The sequence below is a fragment of the Cajanus cajan genome, chromosome 5 (assembly GCF_000230855.2).
Source record: "Cajanus cajan strain Asha chromosome 5, NIPB_CcT2T_4, whole genome shotgun sequence".
Classification (NCBI taxonomy): Eukaryota; Viridiplantae; Streptophyta; class Magnoliopsida; order Fabales; family Fabaceae; genus Cajanus; species Cajanus cajan.
In genome coordinates, this window is record NC_138521.1 from 72,983,343 (window position 1) to 73,007,464 (window position 24,122).

The 24,122-nt window shown below is 33.5% G+C and overlaps 2 protein-coding genes across 7 annotated transcripts in view; both read right to left on the reverse strand.

The window, feature by feature from the left end:
* Positions 1-11,843, reverse strand: part of LOC109811329 (RNA helicase family protein) — an 85,455-nt gene extending 73,612 nt beyond the window's left edge. Inside the window, exons 1-7 of one of the 6 annotated variants that reach the window (XM_083075970.1) lie at positions 11,486-11,841; positions 11,265-11,367; positions 10,980-11,170; positions 10,695-10,751; positions 6,674-6,824; positions 6,194-6,594; positions 5,269-5,487 (exon numbers count right to left, since the gene is read on the reverse strand). In XM_083075970.1, coding sequence (XP_082932096.1) covers positions 5,269-5,487; positions 6,194-6,594; positions 6,674-6,824; positions 10,695-10,751; positions 10,980-11,170; positions 11,265-11,367; positions 11,486-11,737 — 1,374 coding nt within the window. In that variant the 5' untranslated portion in view covers positions 11,738-11,841. The other 5 variants (XM_020375034.3, XM_083075972.1, XM_083075969.1 and 2 more) reach the window with 5 other exon arrangements.
* Positions 11,844-14,484: 2,641 nt separating this feature from the next.
* LOC109811383 (Cox19 family protein (CHCH motif)) lies at positions 14,485-20,351 on the reverse strand. The gene is made up of 2 exons (XM_020375129.3): positions 20,179-20,351; positions 14,485-14,903 (listed from the first exon to the last, which is right to left on the reverse strand). The coding sequence occupies exons 1-2, from the start codon at positions 20,262-20,264 to the stop codon at positions 14,795-14,797; spliced, it is 195 nt and encodes a 64-aa protein (XP_020230718.1). The 5' UTR covers positions 20,265-20,351; the 3' UTR covers positions 14,485-14,794.
* Between the last annotated feature and the right edge of the window lie 3,771 nt (positions 20,352-24,122).

Here is a 24,122-nt window from a genome sequence, read left to right on the forward strand (position 1 = left end):
TGTTACCTCCGTTTCTCCATCCGTTTGTAGATGGTATGATGTAACTCATGAGCAGCTTTGTACCTTGCATCTTGAAAAATTCTTTCCAAAAAAGACTCATAAAGAGAGGGTCCCTATCACTAATCACCGAATTGGGCACCCCAGGAAGTATTACCACTTCCTTAACAAATACTTCAGCTATGGTTTTTGTTGTATATGGATGTTTCAAAGCAATGAAATGACTGTATTTGGATAAACTATCCACAACCACCAATATTGCTTCAAAGCCCTTGGACCTAGGCAATCCTGTGTAAAATCGAGAGAAATATCCTCCCAAATCCTCTCCAGAATAGCCAATGGTTGCAACAATCCTCCTGGGGCAGCAGTAGTATACTTTTGACGTTGGCAAGTATCACAAGATTGCACATACTTCATGATATCAGTCTTCATTCCTTGCCAATACAGATTTACAGCTACGCATCTATATGTTCTTAAAAATCCGAAGTGGCCTCCTTGAGGAGTTGAGTGAAACTCATCAAGTAATTTGCGAATCCAAGGAGACTTTGTTGGAATCACAATTTTGTTCTTAAAAAATAGAATACCATGCTAATAAGTGAATCCTAGATGAGCCTCTCAATCTTGTTGCAAGTCTTCAATCACCCTCTTCCATTTTTCATCCTTGTGAACCTCTCCTACGACATTTTGGCAATCAAGCCAGATTGGCATGGACACCATGGTCTTCAACTCACCTTCTTCAAAGCTTCTTGATAAAGCATCCGCCCCTTTGTTTTCCAAGCCAGGTTTATAGATAATCTCAAAGTTATACCCCAATAATTTAGCCAACCAGTTTTGTTGGCTCCAATTTGTGATTCTTTGCTGAAGTAACTGTTTCAAGCTTCTCTAATCCGAATAAACTTTAAATTTGCGTTCAATAAAATATGGCCTCCAGTGCTGAATTGATAAAGTCACTGCCATTAACTCCTTTTCGTAAGCAGATTTTGCTAAATTCCTACTTCCCAAGGCCTTACTAAAAAAAGCTATGGGCATGCATTCTTGCATCAGATTGGCCCCAATGCCCAACCCTGACGCGTCACACTCAAGTTCAAACTCCTTCTCAAAATTGGGTAGAGCTAAAATTGGAGTTGTGGTAATCTTCTGTTTCAACTCTTCAAATGCTTGTTGTTCCCTTTCATTCCACATAAACCCCTCCTTAGTTAATTTCGTAAGAGGTTTCACAATTTTTCCATAATTCCTAATGAACTTACGATAGTAACCCGTAAGTCCTAGGAATCCCCTTACTCCCTTCACATTCTCTGGAACTAGCCACTCCCTTATGCTTTTGACTTTGGCGGGATCAATCTCCACTCCCTGCACGGATATCACATGCCCCAAGTATTCTAAACTCTCCTAAGGGAAGCTACATCTTTCCCGGTTTGCATATAGTTTATGTTTTCTTAAAATTTCCAGAATTGTTCTTAATTGAGCCAAATGTTCCTCCCAACTTGCATTACAAACGAATATATCATCAAAAAACACCAATACTCCTCTTCTAAGTAAATTACGAAATACCTCATTCATTAACGCCTGAAATATAGATGGGGCATTCATGAGCCCAAAAGGCATTACGAGATATTCATAATGTCCTTCATGGGTTCTAAATGTTGTCTTAGGGATCTCCTCCTCCTTCATTCAAACCTGATGGTAGCCGGATTTGAGGTCTAGCTTGGAAAAGAACCTCGCTCCATGTAATTCGTCCAATAATTCCTCAATTATAGGGATGGGAAATTTATCCGAAATTGTGGCTTTATTAAGAGCCTTATAGTCCACACACATCCTCCATTTATTATTTTTCTTTTTGACCAAAATCACAGGACTGGAGTAAGCACTGTGGCTATGCCTTATGTGTCCAATTTTCATCAACTCTTGGACTTGCTTTTCTATTTCATTCTTCTGGTAGTAAGGATAGCAGTATGGCCTAACCTTAATGGGCTCTTGTCCTGGCTTTAGTATTATTTGATGCTCCTTGGAAAGCATTGGCGGCAAACCTCTTGTTTCAGCAAACACATCCTCAAAACCCTCCAATACTGCTTCTAACTCACCACACTATTTCTCTGACAGCCTTGTGTCTTGCATTTCCACATTTTCTCCAATTATTCCTTGGAGAAATGTTGCTAATGATTCTTCACAATTCACCCCTTTCAACATTTTAGTGCCCTGATTTGTGGAAATCCTCATAGTCTACTTTCCCCAATCAACCATCATTTCGCCCAATGAAGCTAACCATGTCATACCCAATATCATGTCAATATCTTTCAAATCGAACAGCACTGCATTCATCTTAAATTTCTCCCCATCAACTTCAATTTCGATTCCATGAAAAACTCCTTGAGTTATAGTCGTATAACCATCACCCATCAAAATACACATGCTTTTGGTGGACTACCAATCCCATCCCATAGCCTCTACCAAACGCTTCGAGATGAAATTGTGGGTTGCCCCACTATCCACAAGTAAGAAGAGAGGCAATTCGTTAACTTTCCCTTTCAGCTTGAGTGTTCGTGGGGGGGGGGGTGTTGTCGTTCCAGGCTCAAATCAAAAAGACTAATAACACTACATTCCCCCTCGCCTCCTTCCTCCTCATCCTCGTAAGCTCCTTCAGCCACGTATTTCTCTTCCTCACACTCCACAAGTAATTCATTGTCCATCATGATGACCCTTAATTGTTTAATAGGGCATTGGTGCATTGGGTCATAAGTGCCCCCACACTTGAAACAAAGGCCCTTTTGCCTTCTGTCTAATAGCTCCTGATAGGCCATGCATTTGGCCCCTCGGTCACGAGGCCCTTGCTTATTTTTATCTCCTGGGTCATTTATGGAATTTGGGCCTGGCCCATTTACTCCTCCACAGGTTCCTTGTTACTTCGTGGTGACCCATTTCAAAATAGTTGGGTAATTTTTGAATCCCGTTTGACCTATCCCTACCACACGCGACTCCTTTTTTTCTGCCATCCTTTATTTCTCATTCCGATCTCTGAATCTATTGCTTTGGCAGCATTCATTAGTTTTCCCCTTGTTAGTGGAACCACCACGTGCAAGCTCCTGAGGTGAGCTCAAGTTTCTTCGCGCAACCCATGGGTTAAATAGGAAAAATATTGATCATCATGTAATCTAGGTACCTGTGCTACCAACCTCTCAGAAGTCTGGATGTACTCCTCAATGGTTCTAGACTGTTTCAACGACGTGAGTTGATCGAACACACTCCCCTCATCCAAACCACCATATCTATCCAATAACTCCTTCAAATCGTCCCACGTAAGCTCCTCGTAATCATTCAATAATGCTTTGAAAAAATGGATTGTTCCACCCTCCATGCACAACTGAGCGAGATTCACACGCACCGCTTTGCTAGTTTCTTGTATCTTGAAATAAATCTCTGCCCAAGATATCCACCCAGCTAGTCTTCCCCGTTAAATGAAGGAACTTCGATCTTCTTCACCAATTGGTGAAATTCATCAAGAGCTTCACCCTCCAAAGGTTTCATCCCGGCACTCATTCCAGGTTTCTTTCCCCCACTAGACGATCCTTTCTTTTTTATCGAACCCTCTCCCTCATCATCGGAATTTTTGTCGAAATGACAAGTCATGAGCTTTGACTATGTTTCCTTTGCTTCTCGTCTCGTCATCTCCTGAAGTTCCTCCAAAGACACTTGCATCCGAGCTATTTCACTCGCCATCAGTCCCACTCGAGCTTCCATATCTTCTTTAGTCGTTGGTTCCTCCGATTTCGATTAGTTCCCTTTCTTCCTCGGTGGCATTCAAAGTCCCCACGACTTATCTGATAGGTCAGACCAATTAATAGATACCAAACAAAATAATCAACAAACCAAAAATGAAAGAGAGAAATGTATGTGATAAAATGGTGGATGTTGTATTTAAGGAATACGTAAGAAACGAAACTCAAAAGAGGAAAATCTCCTCTACCAAGAGCCAAGCTCCTAATAGCACAACCATAAAGGTTCTCTATCCAAAACAGTGAAAAGTAATAACCGAATGCCCTGCCCATAAAGTGTGATTCTCTACATATCAAAATATTCCCTCTCTCTCTCCTCTAACAACCCTGAATAACCCTCATGCCCTGTCAGCATTCTTTTTCTTCCTCCACTCGTACACAATCCACGATTTTGGGCCCCTTTTTTCTTCATGGGCCAATGGTTCTAGTGATCCATGATGAACTTGGGCCTTTTCACACCCACAAAGACTGGCAGCTTCCCCTTGGCCCAAATATGTGCTTCCTCCATCTCAAGTAACACTGGCTCTCCCACGAAGATCCGACAAGTCAGACCAGCTTATTAGGAATCAAGTCTTGAAAAGGATAAAATGAACAAAATATAGGAGAGAAATCTCTCCTCTAAGGGTTTCCCCTTCACAAAGAATTATTCCTTTCACAAAGCTAAAGCTCAATCTACAAATGAAAAAATCTAAATGAATTCCCCTCCCCTTCAATCCTCCTATTTATTTATGCCACTGTCACTGACTCACTATAACATTTTAACTAACTCCCCTTTCTCAAAGTCCTAACAATTATATAAATATATTGAAAGGCTACTAGCAAATGAGGAGGATAAAGATAAGACAAACAATGAGTTGCCAATTCAAAGTTGGAAGCCTCTTTGGTTTGAAGGTAGCAATAAGACAAAGGACTACCTTTGCTCCTAGTATCATGCTGTAATCATGTAAATGGCAATGCTAAGAAGTCTACAATGGCGGTGAGCTCAAGAAGTTGATATTTAATTTTGATTGAATATTTAGTTGCTTTAGCCTCTAAGCCTTGAAGTCTTAAACATGTTTGATTTGATTCCTTTGTTGTCTTTTCCGTAATTCACAATTTAACATGTGTATTTGGTTATGAAATTTTAAGTTTTATTCGTTTATTATGAATATTTTTTAATTTTATGTGATTTTTCTTTATCTTTCAGCGTGTATATTTACATAGATTGTGTAATATAAATCTACATACGGATCAAAAGAGCAGTCATTCACACTATCCACTATCCTGCTATAACATTGAGCATTGAAAAGTTTATAATTCAATCTACTTGGCTCTCTAAAATTTTCCCAACACAACCTACTTCGTAACCAAATAATAACAAAGAAGAAAAAGATGCCCAACAAAATAAGTGGTGATCCCACTCAAGACCTACAAAATTATCTAGCAAGTAGCAAATCATTTTCTAATTTTAATATTTAATAATTACAGAAGAATGAAGATGGCAAGCTTAAGAATGACTCACCTCAGCAGATTCAACAGTTTCATTCTGATCTGGCAATTGAAGTGTGACCAACCCCCCAGCTTTTCTATTCTTGCCCCTCCCACTAGCTTTACGCACTATACTTACAGTATAGGAGTAATTCTTTCCTCTACCAAAAACTTTATCGAACTTTGGAGCCTCCCACCCTAATTTCTGGCATAGTTGATGAAGAACAGCCTTTGGAATTTTTTGAGGGTCCCCCTATTAATATTAAATTATAACATGCAGGAAATAACTACACTCAGATCATAGAAAGATATTTATATATATATACACACATATATATATGTGCACAAGAACGAATGAACAAATTATACAATGTTATCCACCCACTGCTCAAAACAAACAACGAAGTTATTTCAAAATCACTATTTTATGAAAGAAAATTCATTAAGATGAAGGGAGAAAGATTACAAATAAAAGGGACGGTAAGGATTAAGGAATCTTCCTAAGCAAAAAAGAAAAACAATGGAGAAAATCTGCACAGCTCCTCATCATAACTGTTGGTGAAACCACATTAAAATGGTCATTTGATTTGCATCAAATCATATCAAAGCCAAACAACTAATCGTATCCCAAATCAAGTGTTTTTAATTTAAATATAGGTTCTGGTGGCATTTTACTATTTTACAAATTGAAAAACTTTTTTCTGAAAAACAATACATGAAGGTAAACAACACATGCAAACCCTTGAGAATAGCCCATCCACTTTCCTGGTTATTTTTGCTTTACTTTAAACAAGACATTTTCATATCCATCCATGCACCCTCCCACTCCCTCTCTCGACCAAACAATTAATGTGTTTTTTTGAACTCTGGTGAAGCAAAAGGATTGAGAGTAAATGGAAGACGTGAATTATATTAAACTCCATTCATCAAGATACATGAAATGCAACCTACAAAATTACCTTCTTCCAAATGCCATCTAATTTATCCAAATTTTTCTCAGATGCTCTTTTAATTTTTTCTTGTTTTTGTACTTTCAAAATATCAGGAGGTAATATTTCACAAGATGGAACATCCTCCAAGAAGAAACCACCAAGCTCAACGTCTCCAACCTCTCCTTCAGCTGAATTTTTTTCCACATGTGCAACTGGTGAACCAGACTTCACAAGATGTTCCACCATGCTATGTCCCTCCACATCACTTCCACCAACTGCTGTTTCGTCAGAAGCCAATCCTTCAGTATGACATGGAGTTTTTTCTTTAAAGCAATCAACAGGCTCATGACCCATGGATGCTCTCTCAGATTTAAACTTAAAACTGATTTCATGCTCATGTTCTAAGGCCAAATTGTCATCAGATAATCCTGCAAAATGTATTAGACAATCAAATGAGACAATTACAGTTCACAAAATATTGAAATAGAAAATGAAATTCAAACTAACCTAGAGCAGACAACTCTTGCTTCAGTTTCCGGATGATATGGCCTGCCTGCTCCTGACGTTTCTTGTCCCTTTCTTTCTTGGCTTTTGTAGCTTCCAACCTTGCAGCGAGATACTCCTTAGCAATAACATCATATGACCTAGGTTCACAGGGCTATCAAGATAGAAAAAGACAAGATAAACTCATCACTCATCAGAATTAAATAAATAATGTTACATTATTCCTTCACAGCTAATAGAGACCAAACAAAAAAAGACATTAAACCCCCCATCCTCTTAAATGAAGATATAGAGACCTGAAAGACAATCAGTATATATATGTTATCTTTGGGTTGATCATACTACCCAGAAAACTTTACTATGGGAGCAAACAACCAATTAAAGTAAGAAGCTGCATCAACTCAATATCATTAACAAATGGCCAATATGAAAAGCCACAGGACTTGACCAATTACTGTGGAAATTATTAATAGCAGTTTGCAATAATGCAAGTAATAACAGACAATATGAATGACAAGAAATCAAAGCAAGAAAACAACTTATCTCCAAAACATTACTTAAAAAGAGGGGGAAAAAACAAAAACAAAGGATATGTATTAAGCTTACGGGGGTGTTTGGTCATGGAAATTTTTTCATGTCTAGGAATCATATATCCTAAGAATCATAAGTCCTAAGAATCATGATTCCTAGGGATGATTAAAATCTGTTTAGTTGGTCATAAATGTTTTAGGAATATTTATAAATGTTCACTAGGAATCAAAGACTTTTACTGTATTAAATAAGCAAATAAAGATAATATGATATTTTTACTGCATTAAAACTTTTCTTTTAACTTGGAAATGTTAGTTTTCCACCTCCTCCCATGGAAAGAATTTGGTGAGAAAACTGTATAAAAAACATCCCTAGGAAACAGTATTTCCTAGGAATGTTATTTTTTAAATAACAAATCAAACATGGAAAACTAACATATCCATTTAGATTCCCAGAAGAGTAAAAAAAAAAAATGTGTATCAAACACGCCTAAAGTTAACACTATGAGCATAAGCTTGAATTTGTAACATCCTAACCAGAATAACACTCCTTCTGGTCCTTTTTAAACGAAACAAATAATAAATTCATTAGGTACAACAAAAAACATTTAAATCAATTAATATTAATTAATAATGTCCTAAATTTAAAATTTTTGTAAGGAATACCCATAGAATTAAATTGTTTAAGTGGTGTCTTATATATTTAATGACACTAACTAAATCACTCTTAATTCCAAACCTAGATTTCCCCCCCCCCCAATGACTGTGTCTTGTATTGTTAAGGCAACATGACCAAGCATCCTTTTGGTGTCCCTCATACAAAAAACCACTCCAATAACTAGCCTTTTAAGGCTGAATACATCTACTTGCATAAGGAATGTTGTGATTCAGGAATTGTGTGTATTGTTGTACACACCAATCTTATTTATAGAGAGAATACAATAAATGATAAAGATACTAATCTCTAATATTATGGAAACTAATCTAATCATATCCCTAATTGATAGTGAGGATAATATCTGTATCCACAATATCTGTAACACTCCCCCTCAAGCTGGAGCATATATATCATATGCACCAAGCTTGTTACAAATGTAATCAACCCAAGGCCCTTTAAGCGATTTTGTGAACACGTCTGCTAACTGGTCACTGGAGTGGACAAATTCAGTGGTGATCTCTCCTGAGAGCACTTTCTCTCTTACAAAATGACAATCTATTTCTATGTGTTTAGTCCGCTCATGGAAGATTGGATTGGAGGCAATGTAGATAGTAACTTCATTATCATAGATGAGTTTAGTTCCCTGAGTGTCTCCAATTTGAAGTTTCTTGAGAAGTTGTTGTAGCCATGTAATTTCACTTGCAACTGTTGACATAGCACGATATTCAGCTTCCGCAGCGGATCTAGCAACTGTAGTTTGCTTCTTGCTTCTCCATGAAATTAGGTTGTGCCTCCAATTAGAACACAATAGCCAGAGGTAGACCTTCTGTCTGATGGTGATCCTGCCCAATCAGCATCTAAATAACAGACAATTTTGGAATTGCCTTTGTCCTCGTATAGTAGTCCTCGGCCCGGTGCCTTCTTGATATATCTGAGGATCTGCATTGCTGCAGTCCAATGATTATCACAAGGATCGTTAATGAATTGGCTTACTACACTTACTGGGAATGCGATGTCTGGCCTAGTGATAGTAAGATAGTTAAGTCTGCCAACAAGTCTACGATATATTTTGGGTCATCCAATGGCTCCCCCTGACCCAGAAGAAGCTTGACGTATCACTAGGGCGGCAGTCAACCATACCAGTCTCGATGAGAATGTCCATATTTTCTTTGGGAAATTGCAATACCAGAAGTGGAGTGAGCAACCTCGATCCCCAAAAAGTATCTAAGTGGACCAAGGTCTTTCATCTGAAATTCGCGTTGAAGGTGAGATTTGAGGCAGCAAATACCATCGAAGTCATCACCAGTAATGACAATGTCATCAACATACACCACTAAATAAATACAAAGTCCAGATGAGGAGTGAAGGAAGAAAACAGAGTGGCCAGCGAGGTGAGTTTGCTAATGGAAATTAAATTAAAAGGACAACCAGGAACAAACAAAACAGAGTGTAAAGAGAGGTGAGGGAGTGGGTGTATTTGACCAATGCCATGAACTTTAATTTGAGAACCATCGGCAAGAGTAACAGGTGGCAAGGAGTCGAAGAAAGACAATTTAGAGAAAAAAGATTGATTACCAGTCATATGATCAGATGCACCTGAGTCAAGAATCCAAGGTCCAAGAGAAGGAGATTGAGACATAAAAGCTACAGGATTACCCGAGTGAGCCACGGCAGTGGCAGGCGAGGCAAATTGTTGGGTAGCTCGAAGCTAAAGGAGATCATGATAGTCAGAGACAGAAATAGTGACATCTGTAAGAGAGGAAGAGCCGGCAGAGGAGGTAGTGTTGGGCACATGAGCAACATTCATTGATGATGACTGTTCTCGGGCCTTTTTGCGACAGTTGACTTCAATATGACCAAAGAAGCGGCAATAATTGCAACGACAATTTTGTTTTCCACGACCTTCGCTACGTCCACTATCACGAGCAGATGAGTGAGAAACAAGGGCAGAGGAATCAACAGCAGTTGCAAAAGGAGTAGCCATGGAAGATGAATGTCAGCAGCGGTTGGAGGCGACGACCGGAGGCAGTAGTCGGCGGCGGCGACCAGAAGCGTTTGCAAGAAGAGAGAAAAAAAAAACTTAAGCTCTAGATACCATGTTATGATTCAGGAATTGTGTGTATTGTTGTACACACCAATCTTATTTATAGAGAGAATACAATAAATGATAAAGATATTAATCTCTAATATTATGGAAACTAATCTAATCATATCCCTAATTAATAGCGAAGATAATATCTGTATCCACAATATCTGTAATATATCCACAATATCTTTAACAAGGAATGAGTGAGTGCCTCCTTAAGATAGACTCCACAATAAAATAAGGGTATAAAAGGAACTTACAAATTAACACATCTAAAAAATGGGTCTATTTTTCTTATAAATAAGAGCAAAAAAGTTGCACCCAATATTTTCTTATAAATAGTACTCCCTCCGTTTTTTTCATAGACGTTTTGTCAGATTTTGTTATTTTTTTTTCATTGTCACTTTTCTAAAATCAATGACTTATTAATTTTCTTTTTCATTTTTACCCTTAATAATTAATGTATTTTTACTGAACAATGTGTCTATTCATTTTTTAATATACCTATTTTTTCTCCAACCACCTAAAGGGTATAACAGGAAAATATGTAATAAATACTTTGAAAAACTAAAATATCAATCATTGTCTTAATTCTTGTGCATAACCTTAAAGACAATGAAAAAAAAAATGAAAGGAGTACTAAAATAATGGAGATGAGATGAGGGTTTAATTTTGGTACAGAGATGAGTTGAGGTCGAATGAACATCCAAATAGTTATTTAATATTAATCTTCAAGAAAAATAGAAATACCTTCTTTGTGGCACTACTTAGGTCAAAAATGTCATCTTCCCAAGTCTCATATTCATCCTGTAAATACCACACAATTAAGGCTCTCCCTTTGAACCAAAAGACAAACAAGTTAGAAGCAAACACTTGACACGTGTGAATGTAGAGAATACTCACAATCTGTAGACACTGGGGATAAAATATTTTTCATGATTAACCCTATTTCAATTGTACGAGCAACCTAATACATTCAGGCACTACCTATCTGAAGCATTCATTCATATGCAATGATGCCTGCACTTAAATTACCTTTTCCTGTTGCTCCACATATTGCCGGATCCAATCTGCTTGAGATGGGAGACAAGAATCTAAAGTATCATCACTCAACTGTCTCTTGATTAAAACTGGAGATTCTAGAGCTTCTTCCTTGGCTGTAATAGATGGATCCACTGACGGAGTTGAATTGTCCGGTTGATTTGATATAACACCAACAGAACCCCCTAACAAGCATCATATTTATATGATCAATCACCAAATATCCATACAGTTCATGAACTCAACATTATTATAAAATGAAGGGGAGCACAAATACACCTTGGTTATAATGAGATGTTCCAGTAGAAAACTTGAGCGGAAGTTCATTCCCCGGCAAATTCAAGCATAACCAATCAAGAGCTGATTCAAACGTAGCACCTTCCTACAAATTACAATGAAACAGAGAACGAATTTAAATATCCCCGAAAAATTTTATAAAAAAACAAAACAAAACAAATTGCAAACCTCTAGCTGGGTGGACTGAAATGTTAGCACTGTACCCTGAGAGCAGAGAGAGCGAGTTCGATTTGATGATTAGAGAAACCTTCGCAAGAGAGCTTCTCGTAAACGGCTTTGAGCTTCTTTGCCTTCTGAGCTTTGGTTTGGGTATCGTCCGTCGAAGTCACATTCGCAGGGGTAGGCCGGGCCGAGCTGAGCAAGAGCCGGCGGAGGCGGTTCTCATTTTCCGCCGAAATCTGAAGCTTCGGACCTGATTGCGCCTTTGCCCTCTGCTTGTTCTTTTTCGGCGCCATCTTTAACGTGGCTTTTGCAGATCAAACTTTGCGCTTTTCTTTCACTTCTCTGTCATGCGCTATTTGGTTGTCGCGCTCAAAGGCAGCAGAGCGCTCATCTTTTCTAATACCGAGAATGGCAAAATTATATATTTTTTTTTCTTATATTATTTATTAGATTCAATTTAGCCTCATTTAAATTAATTGAATTAATTTGGTCTCATATTTTTAAAATATATTTTAATATTTAGTTTTTTATTTTTTCTATTTAAATACTTAACAGATATGACACATGTCATGCAATGTATCATGTTGTCATGCCACATGACTGGACATGATCACATAACAGATGTCATATTATTATGACACGTGTCATATCATCATGCCACATATGACACATGGCATGACAAATGTCAAATCTGTTAAGGGTATCTCCAATAAAAGCAACTCATTTGAGTTGTTTCATACATTGAAAAATGAAAAAAGTGTTCCCTAGTGTGTCATGTTAGTATTAAGTAATTCAAACACAAATTTACTCCAATGGTAAGGAACTTTAAGAAATTCAACTTTTAAAAAAAAAATCTAATCATTTATGAACCAATTTTAAATTTTTATTAGAAAGGATAATTGCACTACAATGAAAAAAAAATAACTTATGAGAAAAATACACAATAATTAGATATTAAAAAATAAAATAAAGTAATAGTAAATACATAGACATTATACGAAATTAATTTTCATCATTATTATTTTCGAAACGTTCTCAAATATGTTCAATAAGATCTGCTTGAAATCTGGTAAGGAACGGTTACTCGATGAAACAACTCTCTCTCTTCTTCAAGCAACTCATGTTGCCACGTCAGAGTCTTCTAATGACAAAATACCGGAGCTTAAGTTGCTTCATGGGACAAGCAACTCCCATTGGAGTTGTTCTAAGTATTTAAACGGAAGACACGAAAAATCAAATATTGAAATACATCTTAAAGATGTGAGATTAAATTAATTCAATTAATTAAAGTGGAACTAAATTAACACAAATAAATAATATAAGGGATGAAAAATGTATTTTTGCCTACTGAGAATTGTAATTTTCATTAGTAATCAATCTAATAGTTAAATTTATAAAATTCACATTTAATATAAAGTTATTGAGCGGTGTAATACTTAATAAAAATTACACTAGTGTTATTATAACCTTTCTTTTATATATATATATATATATATATATATATATATATATATATACTTTTAATATAAAAGTTAACTTTAATTAGCTTAAATGCACTTTTGATCCTTTAAATGCGACAATTGTATTTTGCAAAAAAGAAAAAAAAAAGTACAATAATTATATGATTTTAGTTCCTTAAGTTTTATTCTAATACAAATTGCAAACTTTTTGAATTGGCCTAACATTTTTAATTATTATTTTTTGTTATTTTTTTTTTGGTTTTTCCCTGTAATCAGGCTAGATAATTGTTTTTATTGACATGTTTATTTTAATATAATAAATAATATATAAATAATCAATTTATTATTTATTATATTATTACATTTAAGGAAAATATTAAAAATTATTAAGCGAATTGTTATAATTATTTATAAATATAAAAAACACTTATATATATATATATATATATATATATTAATCTTATCTATCATTTTATAAAACTTGTAGTAAAAAATATCTCTCTATATATAATATTTAATTATTTGGACAAAATTTTGTAAAAGTTATAATTTAATTTAGCCTTTGTCTCTTAATTATTAAACTTTTCTTGGTCACTCAACAAAATCTAATCTAATAAGGAAGTGGATAGTTCATGATCTTACCGAGCTAACCCCACTCCCAAATCGTTTATATGACACGAAATTTATCAATTCCGGCTTAAAAAAGCCCACATATAAGGACTTGAATTTAAACCCGAAATCCTATGTACTTTATAGGCAGTTTCGAACTAGCCCAACAAACTTAGCCCATTTTGCCAGCTTTAGAATTTAGTAATTGTTACTACAACAAAAAAGTAAACATTGGATTAACAAATCATAGTTTTAAAAATCAGACCGATCATTAAACTGGTTAAAATACTGAATCAGTGAGTCAAAGATTAAACTAATGAATCACTAATTGAACCACATAACTTAATTTTTATTAATTTTAAAAAAAAAATATTCATGATAAATATATTTTATGCTTATAAATTTCAATAAATTCATATCCTATTTTAAATTTTAATTTTCATCTTATTTAAAATTATCTTTATTTTTATTTTGTATAAAAAATACATAAAAAAATTACATGTTAAACTGTATATTAATACAAATTAAAAATATAAATAATATGTATTATGTACATATATAATATGCTTGCAATTAATATCACAAAATAATATATGTAATATCTACATAGATATTATTTTATTAAATATATAATTTAAAATTAATAATATACTATAAAAATTATTTAAGTTACATATATTACAAACAAATACATTAGAACAAGTCATTATTCTTATGTTTAATAAGACTCTTTGCTCTTCCATTAATAGATTCAATTCTTATTATTTTTTTGATTTGTGGTCTATTAAAAAAATAATAAAAAAATTGTAATTGAATCGGTTTAACCCACCGATTCACTGATCTAACCGAAAAATTGACCGGTTCAATCCTGTTTGAAACGGGTCGAATGCATAACCGATATAACTTAAAATTCAGATTGGCTGGACCACCGGTTTCCAGTTTAACCGATCCGGTCTTTAAAACATTGCAACAAACTATAAATATTTGTTTTCACTCTTATTATTGATTATCAGTTACAGTCAAAATATATCTAAATTCTATAATTTTTTGATTCTATGACCATGCACGTGGGAAGAGACCATTACTACCGCGGTGCACCGGACATTGGACACGCAGTTCATAATTCAAATTTGAAAGAAACAAAAAAAAAAAAAATACTAGCTATTCATTTGTTCATTTCACACCCCTCGAAAAGTCTTCCAATGAATTGGTCGAGAATCGTACTCTATATAGACAGACCAAGAATATGCCACCTAGTCGTCATTAATCTGAAAATATAACTCATCTCTTAGGCTTTTGCTTCAAAAGTCCGGAGAGGGAAGCACAATGAGTTGAATTATAATCACATTTTGCACAACAGGAGTCCAGCAGTTCGATGACTTTAAGGCACCTGGCAGTATGAATGCCGTTAAAAGAAACATCTACCAACTACTCAGTATTTAAGAAAGATACTATATGCAATAAGATTGCGGAACATAAGAACATCATAGAAATGAAAACACGATGCCCATTCCAACTACTGAATATTTAACAAATTACATGCAATAAGATTGCAGAACATAACAACGTGTTAGAAATGAAAACACACTACCCATTCTTGTTACAAACTCCACTACTTTGCTTTGTCATGGTCCACAGAAAAAAAAAAACCCAATCATAAGCATATTAATGGGACCCTCAGTTCCAAAATAAAAATAAAAAAACAAGACTAAGCAAAATAATTAAGTGAAGTTTCTATACCCCTCAGTAGATTTACAAATCCATTTTTTTAAATTGGTTACAAGTTCCACCCAGCCATTTAGAAGATATAAAACCGTTTTGCATCATCAGTTAGGAATCTTGTTATGTTAGTAGTCCTATTTGACATAGTAGTATGTATCTAACACATAAATGTATCATTTGGACGATTGTGTTAATACTAGCACACAATGTACGATATATAACTAAAACTACATCTCAAATCAATCATTCAGAAGTCTATTTCTCTCCAAATGATAAAAAAATAAATGTTCAACCACTTGCAAGTTGAGATAAATACCAAAAAAGATAAATTGATGCATAGGAAATGGAACTTATGATTTTCAAGCCTTCCATAAATCAACTCAATAAGAAAATAAATGTTTAATCTTGATCCAACTTGTGTTGTAACATCACTAAAAGTCTTAAAGAGTATGACTACTCTTAAAAAGTGGATTACGGGTTTAACTCAAATTTACAAAATCGATTTGTAAGATGAGGATTGCTCCTCACAAATTGGCCATGTCACTAGTCAATATGAAATGTATAACACACTCCACTCATACCAAGGACTGAACTTCTCAAGTGTGAAGTTTGTAGGACTAGACATTTACAGATAGTAACAAACTAACAATATAATAGCCGATGACCTGATAAGCTCAACACTTGCTAGGATAGGCTATGATATCATGTTAAAAAAATGGATTAGAGCTTAACTTAACCTTATAAAATTGGTTTGTAAGGTATAGACTGATCCCAACTTATATACACTAGAATGATCATTCACTAATCGATGTGTGATCTCCAACAACTACCTGTGAAGTCATTATTTTCATGATGCAATAACACAAGCTTAGATAATGATCATAATTTTAATGGTAAATTAAAATTAAACTCAATATTTTTTTCAAAAGGACATGTCCAATGTTTTAAATTATAGTTTGAAATGCATTGCAACAGAGTAGTCAATCATGTGCAATAGTGGCATCGAGGTGCTGTGTGCCTTGCCACTCCTCTAATGTTGTTCATCACATTACGCCTGGCTGGAATGGACCATTTTGTGGCCAAAATTGTTATTGCATCCATTGTAGGCACTACAGGATTTTGGAGTGTGGAAGGGGGAACAGTTTTGTCTTCAATCTTTGCAAAAAAAAGACCAAAACCTCAAACTTTTCATCCACAAAGACACCAGGAACAAACTCTTTAATCAATAACTATGAATATGTTTCTAATTTTATGTATTTTATTTTATTTTTCCACATATATACATTTGTAGTATAAATCTATCTGCTGTCCAATTTTTCTTTGAAGAAGTGACTATCAATTTCTATGTGATTTCTCGTGTCATGTTAGATTGGGTATGAGCAATACTAATAGTTGAATAGTTATCACAAAACAACCTTAAAGGTCTTTCATATTTTCCTTTGAGGTCATCTAGAATAATCTTCATCTATAACCCCTTCACATATACCATGTGTCATAGCTTAAAATTATCTTCTACACCAGACTAAGGGTGCATTTGATACATGTTTGATACCACACTAATAACATAAACAAAGTTTGGTCAAGTGACAGAAGGTTTTTAGTACAAGTGATTCCACACTAGTTTTCCTTCATCAAGGATTGATGTTTAATCCTCATGTTGGGCATAGAATGGTAAATGAAGATACCACTTTACACCTAAAATAGGTCGACTCAGTGAGAGAGGGTTATAGCTCTTAATTATACCAAAAAAGAGTTTGGTCTATTGTGTGATAAATAGGTCAGCTTTCCCCATTAATCTCTGGTATAAACACATTTCTACTATTGGACTTTCTTCATTTAGTTTTGTATAATTGGTACTTCGGAGGGTTTGGATGTCTTACATCACAATTTCCTTGTTTCTTTGAAAGACTGAGTACATAATTCCTTTGGGAGATAAAAATACCTTTTCTGGAATACACAACCTCTACCCCAAGGAAGTATTGTAGCTTTCCCAACTCCTTGATTTCAAATTGGGTTGCCAATTTCTCCTTTAGAGACATTTTTTTTATCTCCACATCACCTACAATGATCATATCATTTAGATAGACTAGGAGAAGAGTGTGCTTGTACTTCATCCCTTGTGGAATTTTTTACTGCTAACCCAGCTTGTTTGCAAATATTTCTCCACATAGAATAATATGGATTAGAGAAGGGAGGCAGAAACTATAAATAGGAGAAAATAATGAGAGAAGGGGGGAAAATGATTGAGTATGGTTTAGGAGGTTTCTGATTCCTCAAACTGCCAAGGCAACATTGTTCTTTCTGTTTTTATCCATCATCAATAAATAACTTTTGTTCTTTCTTCTTTTCCTGTTATCTTGGTTCAGTATCACTCATCCTCCACTATTGCTCATACCAATAATTCTTAATTCTACAGTTTTACTCTCATTCAACAGCTACTGGACCATCGGTTTTGAGTTTTGGTGCCTTTCATCACCTAACTAGTAATGTCTCTTTTTTCTCCAGCTTATCATCATCCCAAACCCCATAGTATAGCACTCTTACAAATGGGTTCAAACTAAACACCACTGGTATTGGTCAAATTTTGCCTCTTCACTCATTAACATTGAATTTTGTTTTATTGTTCCATAGCCACCCACTTAATTTAATGTCTATAAGCAAGTTGACTAGAAACTAAAATAAAATAAACAAGGAAATAGAATCAGGATAAAATAAAGATAGTATCTCAACATATTTTAACAATGTCAACTAAACCACCACCTTGGCTTCAAAAGGTGCCTCTGTGACCACCACATATTGTTGTCATTAAGCTTGACTTTGCTGAAACCCCTTTAGCTAGTATTGATCAATGGCCTGATGTGGACTTTGTGATGGAGGAGGAACTAAGTCAGGCACTAACGTAATATGGTTCTAGAAGTTCTGTGGACTTGATTGTCCAATATTGACAGAGAGTATTAAAGAGAATTGTTGTCTTAATTTTCTCAATTTTGGTTTCTTGAGCAAGAATTTGTGATTCAAGCTCAAAGAAGGACATGGAATCAAATATCCTGAGCTTTGTTCAGATGAATACGCTGTATTTTTCCAGCAATCTTTCAAGAAGCACCTCAAGCTTATCCTGAAGAGGAACAAGTTCTCTGTCAAACATCAACAAATCAACAATAGTTTGACTCTGTTGAGATGCTAAGACATTGAGCTCATTCTTTTTTTGCAACTATGTAGCTCAAACGGAAGTTGACATGATTTGGCTCGAGTATATGAATGAAAGTTGTGCATCTGTTCCAAATTTGCCAACAATGCTCACATCCTATCAAGGGTGGAAGAAGAGAATCTAAAATGGAGGACAAGATCCAAGTTGCAAGCATAGAGTCTTGTCATTCTCAATCTGAATAATCTGGATTAACAATGACTTCAATGGAATCATGTGTAGAGAGAAATATTGTTGGACCATCAGGTCCAGATTAAAAAATTAACCAATGATATTATAATGAGATTCATGATGCGAGAAAATGAAAGCAAATTTATAGAGAAAGAGAGAATCTGTTTCTGAAATTGAAATTGTAATCATGAATATGATGATGTCAACTGAAAGTAGATACAGATATATGTGGGCTGAGGCACTTTCTTAAAGAAGCCAAACTAACTGCTAACTGAAAGCTGTTCTAGCAGGACACTAACAGATGTTTGCATTGCAAGATTCCACTTACACAGTCTAACATGCATTTCCCTACATGACTGAACCTTGGCTTCCAATCAAGATACAAGTCTAGTATTCCACCAAGGTGTAAAGTCCCATCCAAGTCAGCCATTTAGAACTCATTAACGAAGGATATTATATGTTGTGTGAAGTTGATGTTGTTACTTTGTTACTGCAATGTGCACTGTCCAAACATAGGCAATGGAACTGAATCACATAAAATGGGACTTCCACTTGATACTGATTACATGAATTGAAAACCATCAAGTGGGTAAAATTGACAAATGTTAGACCTAAGCAGTTGTCACACATGAATACAGAAAGAGAAAATCAGCCTGAGCAGCTGAAACCTTATGTGGAAGACACCAAAAACTTTGAACTAAGACCATATAATCAAGCAATGTAAGGAATTCATTTAAATATATTGGCATCTAATGTATGAATTCCTTTTTCATGTACTTCCTGAAAATCAACACTGTCAGACTGCATTCTTAGTTATAATCTCAAATCTGAAATTAACAATTTAATACATATATATATATATATATACACACACACACATTACATTTGTAAAGGATCTAAACAATATACTGCTAAAGCAATCATTTCCAACATGTCTGGCTACAACTAGCAAACAGGAGACAATACTTACAATTACAACTGAGATGTTAACAAAATGAGACCAAGAAAAAGTGTCATTTTATCTTTAATTTTTTTTCAATAATCTGTCACAACCAGATTGTCATTTTATCTTCAGTTTTTTAATTTTTTAAATAATCTGTCACAATCAGTGTTATCGGAGGGGCGGTCATTACAACTTGTGGTTACAGTGGGATCATGATATAAATGTTCTTCAAGGCAAACTAATGAAGCATACACCCGTAATTTTGTACAACTCCTAGTTAACATTTACGCTTCAATTGATGAGTTGTTTGGATAACACAAAGGAAACTTTAAGATGAAATTTCAGCAAGAGTGAACCATCACAGATAATGAAACAGTGATGAAACTCATCAATGTTGTGATAGGATTTATCAATCAGAGAGGGGAGGATTCAAGGAATGGACGGATGGAAGTTTGGTTACTCAGTTGCATCTTGGTAGAATGAGAATCCTAATGGTTTCGACATCGTCGACTTGAGAATCAAGCGAAAATTCAAATTGAAACAGTCTTATAAGGAGAAAACACAATCAGATATTCATGTTGGAGACAAAATTTTACAAAAGGAGTATCGGTTAAAGGCGCATACTTTTGTGGAATAAAGTTGTTCTTGGAGAGGCAAGCTTGAATGTCACAAGCCTCTTTCTTGCATGGTTCCTTGCTTGCCTGCGCCATCTCGTCTGTCACAAATGTTCTATGCGTACACGGGATCAACCACAGCTCATTTATCGAAAGCCCGAGTCACAGGGAACGGAAATCGAGTAGGAAAAAAAATCTAACTTAAATATGTTTGCAGTAAATGTAAAATAAACAGTTTGATTTTCTTTTTCCTATAACAAAATTTCTATATCTTTCACTGTTTCTTTAAAACTGATTTTTTTTTTAGTTTATGAAAAATGAAATATTTTTGTTTTAGTTTTTATAAACTATTTTTTTTTATTCTTTCAAATCTAAAATTACTATTTTTTATCTATAATATTTACTTTTAAAGTAGATAAGCACTAATTATTTTTAAGATTTGTAAAATTTGTTAGATTGCGTAATATTATTGACAATTGAGTACAAGTTTTAAATTACGATGTTATTAAAAATTTTACAATAATATATATATTGCAAATTTTGCAATGTAAATTATTATGTAAAATATAATATTTTTAAAATAAGATCAATCATTAAATTAATTTAAATATTAGTTTAAAATTTAATGATTTAATCATTATTAAATTGATATTAACAAAATAATAATTATTAATATAATAATATTAAATAATATAATGTTATAATTTTATAATATTAAATATTAAAATAAAATATTATTTATAGATTCTTAATATTTAATATATATGTAAAATTTTAAATTCTATATAATATGATATTTAAGTTTAAACTTTAATAATATATAACAATATTCCCTAATAACAAGTTTATATGTACAATAAAATGTATCAAATTAATATAATATAAGTTATAAAAATAAAGATAAATTATAAATGAACATAAACTATTAAATTATATTTATAAGAGAAATATTAAAAATAAATTATTTAAGTTACAAATTTTTTTATTAAATATTATTTTAATTAAAAATATTTTAAACCAAATTTTAAAAAGTAAAAAAAAATTAATTGGACCACTTCAAATTGATTTTACCCATTTTTATCAATTTTGACAAATTCGGTCAATTTTTTATTATTTTGTTGCATAACAATTTTTTGGATGAACTAAATCAATTCTAGATCGATTCCAGATCGATTCTCGATCTAACCAACCAGTTCAATCCAATTTTTACAACTATAATAAAATATCGATAACTTGCCACAAATTATATTAAATTTTATATTATTATATAATATATTCGTAACAACATATAATCAATATTTTTAAAATAAAAACATGATTAAGTATTATTCATGTCAAGTATTCAACAATATAATAAATAAATTAATAAGAAAATAGACCTTTCAAAAATAGAGTTTTTGATTTTAGTCCTTTTAATTTTTTTTTTTCCATTCTATAAATTTATTTTATTTTATTTTCTTTCTTATCATAAAATTGATTGTTAAATCTATTGAGAAAAAAAGTCAAATATATATATATATATATATATATATATATAAGGATCAAAATAGAAAAACAATAAAAGTATAAGAATCAAAATAGAAAAAGACTAAAATCAAAGCAACTAAAAGTTAGAAGAATCAAAATGAACATAATTAAAATTAAGAGGATTAAAATGAAATAATTAGAATTATGAGGACTAAATTTGAAGTGATCTTGTTTTAAAGGACTAAACTTTATTTAAGCTAAAATTATATAGTTTAAGCTTTAATTTGTACATATACAAAATAAAAATCTTAATTTTTAGTGATCAACTAAAAAAATTAAACCTCAAACATAAAACATCATATAGGTCATCCAATAAAATTGCAATTACCTTCAAGCTGTGAAGAAAATATAACAAATGGAGAACAACAAAAACAAAACATAAAATATAACAAGGATGCGAAAATAATGGTAATACATGAACATGAAACAATAAAAAGGTTTATTTTTTTCTTAATGTGATCTATAAGATATATTGGTCTAATGTAAAAAGAATGTTAGTGTAATTTTATTTATTCTTTCTTTAGTTTCTTTATTATTTCATGCTCAAGTTATGATTCATTATGTTATCTCTACCTTATTTTATATTTAGTTTTTTTCAACTCATTTGATATATTTACTTTTTTTTTTTATCTTTACAAGGGTGATTATGTTAATATATGTCTTTTACGAAATTATGTGTTTTTATTATTATTATTTTTGTTAATAATCGACGCCTTCTATAACATTGTATGTTTGTACTTTATGCATGTTTGCATGTTGAGAGATGAGTGTGGCGTTTTATGATGCTTTAAGTTGGTATGTTATTCTTTTAGTTGTTTATAAAGCTTTAAAAGTTAAGAAACATGAAAGCTAAGTTGTTTAGAATTGTTTGACTTGAGGTTAAAGTTGACCAAGAATGAAAGAAGGTATATAAGATTTTAGGAAAACATTAACTTCAAAAGTTCATTTTTCTTAAGTTTTAGAGAGAAGCTAAAGCGATAGGCTACAGAGCTAAAAAAAAATTCTTCTTCTTTTGATTCCACCAAGAGCTTCCTAGTCTTCCCCTGTGGTCAAGTTAAGGTGATATAAGCTAAGATTCAAACTTTACAACTCAAAATCTTAGAAAAAAGTTGACTTTAGATGGTTTCGTGATTCTTCCTCTTCTTCCTTGATTTCTCTATTTCTAAAAACAATTGAGGTAAAAGAAGCTTGTTCATTGTCTAATCTGTTTTGTTTAGGTTGAAATGTGTACATTGATTAGCCCAATGGTTTTACATTTGTGCTTATTTTGAGCGGATTCAAGTTGTTGGTAAAGGTGGGGTTTGGGTTTGTTGAACCAAACCCAAAGCTTTGATGAATTCTTGAGAGGTTGTCGTTGCATGTAGTGCATAAGATGAATTTTGTGTGGTTTAGGTGATTATGAGATATTTTACCTAATTGCAAATGGTGGAAGTGGTTTATGGTGGATTGGTGGTTGGAAAATATGAAAGAATACATGCTTCAAGGGGAGACATAGCATTCTTGCCTAACAAGTGGTGTAGCTCATTGAGTGAGCCTTTGAAAACAAAGGCTCAAAACTCGAAATCTCATTTTAGCTGAGTGAAACCATAAGTTGCTCAACAAAAATAAGTTGTTGTAATAAACATGGTGAAGTGGCGCCAGACGATAGTATCGTAGCCAGGTGAGAGAATGGTTTTGTAGGTGACACACATTGGGAGCTCGCCTAGCAAAGAGACTTGCAAAGAGTCTCACTTGTTCATCGAGTTGTTGTCGCTTGGCGAGGAAACCAATAAAGGGTTCCACTTGCCCAATGAGAAAAAAGACAAAGTTTTTCTCGTTAAGCAAGCTAGAGCTCGCTCAGCTAGAAACCCTGGTGAAGGTTGGGCACTTAATGAAAGTCTTGTTTATGAAAAATCTTTATTTTGTTTCTATTATTCAAGTTGTTTGGTTACCCTTATGATGTAAGTGGTTAACATATGATGTAAAATATTAAAGGTTGATTATTGATGATGAATTTGAAGATGATATGGGAATATGAGGATGTTTTATGTTATGTTGTTTATATTAAAGAGTTGGAAATATTGTGAGTTAGTGGAAGAAATATGTGAGTAGAATGATGTTATATGATGTTAATGATGATGAGTTAAGGTGTATTAAGTAATGTTGACTTGTGTTGTCTAGGTAGATGTTGTAAGTTGTGAAACACATAGTTGATAGTTTGAGTTGATAATGCATGTTGTATGATTTATGTGTTGTGAGTTGAACTTAGAAACTAGAAGAGAGTGAGTTGTGTTGAGTTGAAAGATCTCATTGTGAGGATCTAAGTTGCGACGCTCTAAGAACCCAATGATGAAAACCCTTCAATTAGAGAGTTGGCTCCTAAGGTGGAAAGTTATTTTTGAAAAGTTGTCTCCTCTATGTTCTTAAGTTAAATACAATATGGGGACA

Excerpts from the sequence above, each read along its gene's own strand:
- LOC109811383 (XM_020375129.3), bottom strand. The coding sequence starts at position 20,264 with ATGGCGCAGGCAAGCAAGGAACCATGCAAGAAAGAGGCTTGTGACATT. Across the intron at positions 14,904-20,178 it reads AACAACTTTATTCCACAAAA|GTGCCTTAAAGTCATCGAAC; the intron begins GTATGCGCCTTT and ends TCATACTGCCAG.